This window comes from Priapulus caudatus, unplaced genomic scaffold, assembly GCF_000485595.1.
Source record: "Priapulus caudatus unplaced genomic scaffold, Priapulus_caudatus-5.0.1 Scaffold2649, whole genome shotgun sequence".
In the NCBI taxonomy this organism is placed as follows: domain Eukaryota; kingdom Metazoa; phylum Priapulida; class Priapulimorpha; order Priapulimorphida; family Priapulidae; genus Priapulus; species Priapulus caudatus.
Genome location: NW_014579710.1, coordinates 11,055 through 19,690, shown reverse-complemented (window position 1 = coordinate 19,690; position 8,636 = coordinate 11,055). Strand labels below are relative to the sequence as shown.

The 8,636-nt window shown below is 46.4% G+C and overlaps 1 protein-coding gene across 1 annotated transcript in view; it reads right to left on the bottom strand.

The window, feature by feature from the left end:
- LOC106818922 (LIM/homeobox protein Awh-like) overlaps positions 1-8,407 on the bottom strand; it is a gene marked incomplete at its 5' end in the record, with an annotated part of 14,295 nt that extends 5,888 nt beyond the window's left edge. The window contains 2 exons of the mRNA XM_014823590.1: positions 2,097-2,387; positions 8,190-8,407. Coding sequence (XP_014679076.1) covers positions 2,097-2,387; positions 8,190-8,407 — 509 coding nt within the window. The remainder of the gene's footprint in view (positions 1-2,096; positions 2,388-8,189) is intronic.
- Between the last annotated feature and the right edge of the window lie 229 nt (positions 8,408-8,636).

The window sequence follows — 8,636 nt, the reverse complement described above, 5'->3', positions numbered from 1 at the left end:
CTCCTGCTGCTGCTGCTGCTGTTACTACCGCCGATGCTACTACTACTGCTGCTGCTGCTGCTGTTACTACCGCCGATGCTACTACTACTACTACTACTACTACTACTACTACTCCTGCTGCTGCTGCTGCTGTTACTACCGCCGATGCTACTACTACCGCTACTGCTCTTTGGTGGGTGGCGGCGGCAGTAACAACACGCCGAACACGGATACGCCCTATTGAATAGCGTTCGATTATCACTAATCGATTACCAATACATTGCGGTTTTCATTTCATCGTCGTGTCATTCGTATATTCACTGGGAATCGCTGCTGGCTCATGCCAAACTGCTGCTACATCTCTACAGCTCACTGCGGCATCTGCTACTCTCGTGATTGGCTGGCTGCCATAACACGTGTTTGGATGCACGCGCGTCACAATGATCTGTATTCTAGCAGACGACGTGTAAGCCTCGATGTGGATCAATGAAGTGAGCGAATAAATCCATGTGCGAGAGCTGGATGCGTCATAATGTGTGAGATGAAGCGAAGAAAAACAGCGCATTTATGCATATATATATGCAAATATATATATATATATCAAGAGTACATAATAGAGATAGAGATAGAGTACATAATAGAGATAGAGATAGAGTACATAATAGTACATCATACATCTCTATTATGTACTCTTGATATATACATATATATATATATGCACAGGATATCACGCGTGATGTCTATCGTTTTGTATATGCATATGCATATACATATGTATATGCATATGCATATGTGTTTGCGTGATGTATATGCACAGGATATCACGCGTGATGTCTATCGTTTTGTTAGGCGCAGGATTTCACGCGTGTTGTCACGCGAGATGTTCTTCACGCGTGATTCACGGGCGTGACGATGTGTAAGGGGGAGGCATGATAGCATGGGTGCAGTATGAAGTCCGCATATTATATATATATACATATATATATATATATATATATATATAAATATTTATTTATTTATTTACATTTTAGACACGGTTCGTTGTTCCCATCCATTACCTCTCGTTACAAATGCTAAACATGCGGAAATACCGCTGTTCTGAGACCGTTTCACGAATTCATCACAAATATCTCTCAGCCGTATAAAAAAAACATTTATCGTCTTCTACCCACAAAGAAAGAGAAGCAGAGAATAAAACTAGGCTGTCATTATTCGCCGATCTTTTCCTTGTTAATTACCGAGTATTCACCTGTGATTTAATTAAATCCCGTACCACAGCCGTGACCCGGATAGCCCTGCTACAGAGGGAAAATGTCTAATTCATGAGCTTTCCATGTTTTATTGAGTGAGGCGTCTGATCAACCAGCTTCCGGTACACGTCATCGTCGGGGAGTGAGGTCGTTGGTGTGTGTCTGTGTGGTCGGGATTATGGATACCGCGTGCTAGTAATGACGCGTCGTCATGGAAGTGACGTCATCGTTAAAGATGGCCACCTTGCTGGAGACTCATTTATTTTATATTTATTTATCTATTTATATATTTAGTTGTTTACTTATTTATTTATTTATTTATCTATCAATTTAATTATTAAAACAGCTTTACGTAATTTTAATGACAATAGAGTAACGTTGCTGCGCTGATACCGCGAGAAGTAATATAAAATCTCTCATAATTAGACAAGGTGTGGGATATTACTAGTGCGCATTTCTTAATTATTTAAAATAATAAATAAGGATATATATAACTATATATATATATATATATATATATATATATATATATATATAAATATATAAAAGTATATATATATATATATATAATTAACTCGAGATAAAGAAACCCGTAGATTATCACATGCGATCGCGACCGCGAGAGGCGCTGCTATCTCACGCTATCTATCTACGTATCAACAAATGTTAATCACTGACGTCATCACTACCGATGACGTCACCACCACCACCGTCACCACCTCAGTCATGTGTTAGCCACCGATGTTAGGCGCCGTCGCCGTTTGTTAGCGGACCCACGTCCCGGCGGCCGTGCCGATGACGTCACCGCTCCTGCGCAGCCGATGACGTCACCGCGTCGGCGGTGACGTATGTCACGGGCAACCCTACCTGTGGGGGACGACCCGCCGCTAAGGCTCAGCTGCTGCTGCTGCTGTTGTTGTTGTTGTCTCGCACCTATATGTCCCTGTTGATGTTTCTTCTGTCTGGCGCGGGAGTTCTGGAACCACACCTGGGTCACCCGCTTGCTGAGGCCCGTGATCTGGGCGATGCGCTCCAGGTCCTGGCCATCAGGGTTCGAGTCTAGGGAGAAGTTGGCTTGCAGCACCTGCAGCTGTTCGTCGGTAAACGTCGTCCGAACGCGCTTCGTCTTCGACTTGCCGCCGCTGTCGGCGCTGCCCGCTGCAAAGGTCAGAAGTCAGAGGTCAAAGGTCAGAGGTCAGAAGTTGAAAAATGGTGGGAAACAAATTTCAATTTCTTTTGTGTTGTTATTATTGTTTATATTAACATTTATATTATTATGCGGTATATATACATATATATTATATTATATTATATATATAATATTAATATCGAATAATATGGAGTAAGAATAACAAATAGCGATAATAATAATGGATGATTTACTCGTGTGTATATACAAATAAATAAATAAATATACAAACACACACGTATATATATGTAATTATATATATGTGTGGTATATATGGTATATATGCGTGAGATCTGTGGAATATGTCGCATGCCGTATATGCTATGCAGTGTTGTGTAACACTACAACACTTACAACAGCATTATGCTAACATTAACATTTTATGCTAATACAACACTCGTGTCACATAACAAAGAGCACACACACACAACACACACACACACACACACACACGCCACACACACACAACAGCACACACACACACATACACACTACACACGCACACACGCACACACACACATACACACACACACACACACACACACACACACAACACTCACACACACACACACACACACACACACACACACACACACACACACACACACACACAATACACACATCACACACACACACACACACACCACGACACACACAACATACACACATACACACGCACACACGCACGCACACACACGCACGCGTGGTACCGCTATTAACCGCTAGCTCTTAGCCCCCCGCACGCACGCACGCACGCACGCACGCACGCACGCACGGGGGTTTAACCCTTTCCCATCCGCCCCCCCCCCGCGATGCCTACCCCGCTGATCGTGAGCCCCCGGTCACTGATTAACGGTCAATTACTCACAGCTCTGCCATCACTAATTATCTACAATAACAGCAGCACTGACAAGTAGCAGCCCATCTGTTCCCTAGGGAGGCGCGGGAGGAGATAGGTATATATATATATATATATATATATATATATATATATATATATATATATGTGTGTGTGTGTGTGTGTGTGTGTGTGTGGTGTGTGTGTGTGTGTGTGTGTGTGTGTGTGCGATGTGTGTGTGGGGGTGCGTGGTGTTGTGTGTGTGTGTTTGTGTGTGTGTGTGTGTGTATTTGTGTCTGTGCGTGTGTGTGGTGTTGTATGTGTGTGTGTGTGTTGTGTGTGTGTGTGTGTGTGTGTGTGTGTGTGTGGTGTGTGTGTGTGTGTGTGTTGTGTGGCTGTGTGTGTGTGTGTGTGCAGTTATAGTATGTGTACATATCCGCTAGTACGTGGTATGTCTCGTTTGTGTATAGTATTGTGTGTGTGTGTGTTTAGTTTATGCAGTATATAGTATAAGCATAGTCTCTATGTTGTATTTTTCTCTGCCTAAATAAAACGAAATTCCGTTTAAGAAATGAACGGGGGCCTGGGCAACACTTGTCGCTGTGGGTGCTTGTTTAATATTATCTGTTTGTCTGACCCATCGCCTCTCTCTTCACACAACTAGCTGGCTAATTCAGCGTGCGTAACTTCGTTAGTGATTCATTAGATAACACGTTTATCCGCTGTTGTTACTAATGCTGGCTGCTGCTGCTGCTTGCTGCTGCACTGCTGCTGTTGCTGCTACTACTACTGCTGCTGCTGGTGGCTACTGCTGCTGCTGCTGCTGCTGCTGCTGCTACTGCTGCTGCTGCCTGCTGTTGCTATGCCTACTGCGCTGCTGCAGCTGCTGTACTGCTACTGTTGCTAGTGCTACTGCTGCTACTGCTGCTACTGCTACTGCTGCTGCTGCTGCTGCTGCTGCTACTGCTACTGCTGCTGCTGCTGTTACTGCTACTGTTGCTAGTGCTACTGCTACTGCTGCTGCTGCTGCTGCTACTGCCTGCTGTGCTGCTGTACTGCTGCTGGTCTGCTGCTGCTACTGCTGCTTCTGTTGTTGCTGTTGCTGCTGCTGGTGGTGCTGCTGCTGCTGCTGCTGGTGGTGGTGGTGTGGTGCCGGTTGTGTGCTGCTGCTACTGCTGTTGCTTGCTGCTGCTGCTGCTGGTGGTGGTGGTGGGTGCTGCTGCTGCTACTCTGCTGCTGCTGTTGTTGCTACTGCTGGTGCTGCTGCTGCTGCTGTGCTGCTGCTGCCTGCTGCTGCTGCTGCTGCTCTGTGGTGGTGGTCGTGGTGGTCGTGTGGTGGTCGTGCTGCTGGCTGGTGGTGCTGCTGCTGCTGCTGCTACTGCTGCTGCTGTTGCTGCTACTGTGCTGTTGCTGGTGCTGCTGCTGCTGCTGCTGCTGCTGCTGCTGCTGGTGGTGGTGGTGGTGCCGCTGCTGCTGGTATGTGCTGCTGCTCGGTGCCGCTGCTGCTGGTAGTGGTGGTGCTGCTGCTGCTGCTGCTGCCCCTGCACACACACACACACACACACACACACACACACACACACACACACACACACACACACACACACACGCACACACACACACACAACCACACACACACACACGCCACACACACACACACACACACCACACACAGGGAGACAGCGTACATCGCAGGAGGTGTTGTTAATAGGTGGGCGTGTACGCGAGCGAGCAGATCGCGACAATCTAGCCACTAATTGTCGCGACAGTGATAACTCAATTTACCTCTCACCGCTCTCGCTCCCGCAGCGGAGAGTACGCAGCAGGATAGGAGGAGGAGCGAGGAGAGAGAAGAGAGAAGAGGGAGGAGGGAGGGGGAAGAGGAAGAGAGGGAGGGAGGGGGAGAGAGGGAGAGGGAGAGCGCGCAGGCGTGTTCAGACTGTAAGAGCGAGTAAGAGAAGAAATGTAATAAATAAATATAATTTAATAAATAACTATATGTATATAAGTGGTGTGTGTGTATATATATATATACATGTATATGTATATATACATTTATACATAATACATATACACATATACATATACATATGCATATACATATACATAATACATATATACATATACACACATTAATTAACAATATAAAACAATACACTATACATATACATATACATATACATATACATATACAGTATACATATACATACACAATACATATACATATACATACACATATACATATACATATAACATATACATAATTAACATATACATACACATACACATACACATAACATATACATATACATATACATATACATAATACATAAACAATACATAAACATAAACAAAAAATAATACGTTAAAACATTACAATATAATACATATACATATACATTACATATACATATACAATAATATATATATATATGTCGCAGCGCCCCCTCGGGGGTCATATTGTCGACTGTGTGCGCTCCCTTCAGGGCGAAGGGGAGAGAGAGAACAGGCTGAGGAGGAGAGAAGGAGAGAATGAAATACATGCCTGCGGGCTAAATATCCCCCTCCCGCGTGGTTGTGTGTGTGTGGAATACGGTACTGATGTGGCGGGGAAGCCCTGGTAGGATAAACGTCAGCAGGGCGGACAAAGACCATAGCGTAGGTCCAGACAAAAAGGAAGGAGAGAGAGAGAGAGACTGAGAGAGAGAGAGATGAGAGAGAGAGAGGAGAGAGGAGAGCAGAGAGAGGAGAGAGGAGAAGAGAGAAAGAAGAGAAGAGGAGGGAGACGAGAGCGAGAGTACGAGAGAGAGAGAGAGAGAGAGAGAGAGGGAGAGAGAGAGAGAGAGAGGGGAGGAGAGAGAGGGAGGAGAGAGAGAGGGAGGGAGGGAGAGAGAGCGAGAGTAAGAAGAGAGAGAGAAGACGAGGGAGAGAGAGAGCAGAGAAAAGAGTGAGGAGAGAGAGTAGAGTGAGAGAGAGCGAGAGAGAGAGAGGAGAGAGAGAGAGAGAGAGAGAGAGCGGAGATAGGGAGGGAAGAGAAAGAGCAGAGAGAGCAGGAGCCAGAGAGGACAGAGAGAGATGAGAGAGAGAGAGAGGAGAGCAGAGAGAGAAGAGACGAGAGGAGAGAGAGAGAGCATGGGGTGAAGAGAGAGACGGACGGAGTGTGTGGTGGCTGTGTGTGTGTGTGTGTGTGTGTGTGTGCTTGTGTGCGCGCGCGTGTGTGCGCGTGTGTATGGTGATATGTGTGTGTGTGTTGTGATGTGATGTGGTGTGTGTGTGTGTGTGGCGGGTGGGGGGGTTGGTGCGCGTGGTATGTGTATGCTGTGTGTGGTGCTGTGTGTGTGTGTGTGTGTGTGTGCCGTGTGTGCGCGTGTGTATGTGTATGTTAGTGTGTGTTGCTGTTGCTGTTGCTGCTGCCGCTGTGTGTTGCTGCTGCGCTGTTGTTCGTTGTTTTTGTTATGGTTGATGTTGTTGTTGTTTCTTGTTGGCATGTTGTCTTTTTATTATTGTTGTTGTTGTTTGTTGTTGTTGGTATTGTTGTTGTGTGGTTTCAGTGATGTCACTGTCGTGAAGTTAATGATAGCATAAATCATAACTTTAGCTCCCTCCCTCCTCTCTCTCTCTCTCTCTCTCTCCTCCCTCCTCCTCTCTCTCTCTCCCTCATCTCTCTCTCTCATCTCTCCTCTCTCTGCTCTCTCGCTTCTCTCTCTCTCTCTCTTCTCTCCCTCCTCATCTCTCTCTCTGCCATCTCTGCTCTTTCTCTCTCTCTCTCTCTCGCCTCTCCTCTCTCTCTCTCTCTCTCTCTCTCTTCTCCTCTCTCTTCTCTCTCTCTCTCCTCCTCTCTCCCTACCCACTCCCCTCTCTCTCTCCCTCTCTCGCTATCTCTCCCTTTCTCCCCTCTCTCTCCCATGTCCTTTCCTCATTCCTCCTCCTTCCTCCCCTCCCTCTCTCGCCTCCCCTCCTCTCCCCTCCTCTTCCCCTCCCTCCTTCTCCCCCTCCTCTCCTCTCTCTTCTCTCTCTCTCTCTTTCTCTCTTTTTATCTCTATCTCTCCCCTTTCTCTCTTCCCCCCTCTCCCCTCTCTCCCTTCCCCTCTCTCCCCCTCCCCCTTCTCCCCCTCTCTCTCCGCTCAGTCGGTGTTGTTGATGTTTCTGATTAGGTAGAGCTACACAAACAGGCCGACCCTTCTGCATGGCCAGTCGATCATCGAATTTGTTGCGACATCCACAAACAAACGAGCGAGCGGCAGCAGAATAAATCTTCATGTTGCAACGACAGCAGCGGCTTAGTCCTCCGTAATGTATGCGGGAGGGAAGGGAGGGCAGGAGGAGGGGAGGGAGAGGGGAAGAGGGTAGGGGAGGAGGAAAGGGAGAGGGGAGATAGAGGGGAGGGGGAGGGGGNTGGTGCAGCGCGTTATGCGTACAGGGCGGTGGACGCTGTAGGTGACACACGTTGTGGGACTGATTGCGAGTTAGCGAGGTCAGCTTACTGCAGGGTCTATGAATCAATATAAGATGGTCACTAATTCCTCGTCGCCCCTTCTCGCCGCAATCTTGATGTCAGACTGGGAACTTTCTGTGCAAAATTGATTCTCATATTTCTCTTGTATTTCGTACGGTAACGTATTCCGATAATAGTTGGTAATAGCGTGTGTAGTATTTATAATAATACTATTTATATAGTATGTATATACTACCTTAGTAAGTATATATATATATATGTATATTATTTATTTATTTATTTATTTACATAGTAAATCATGCTTGATTTATTTGTGTTATTTATGAGTGACTGTACTCAATTACCAAATAAATAAAAGCGAGAAAAACTAAACAGATACATAAATACAGCACATCAACAAAATAAAAACAAAACAAAAATGAAAAAAAATGAATAAATATTAACGAGTAGTAACCATGACAACGCGTCAGTACTCACGGCTCTTGTCGAGGCTTCCCGCGTCCATCGACTCCTGATAGTGAGTCTTACAGAGCACCTTGTCGTCCTGCAGCGCGAACTCCTCGCCCGTACTCAGCTGTCGCTTGCAGCTATCGCACGCGAAGCAGGCGAGGTGGTAGACGTGACTCTTAGCTCGCCGCACCCAGTCGCTAGACTGTATGTTGCGCGAACACTTGCTGCATTTGGCGCCAAATTCCCTGCAACGAGGTCACGGTAGAGGTCATGGTGGAGGTCATGGTGGAGGTCATGGTGGAAGTCATGGTGGAGGTCATGGTAGAGGTCATGGTAAAAGCTGTGGTGGAGGTCAGGGTGGAGGTCGTGGTGGATGTCATGGTGGAGGTCATGGTGGAGGTCATGGTAAAGGTCATGGTCAAGGTCATGGTCAAGGTCATGGTCAAGGTCATGGTCAAGGTCATGGTCAAGGTC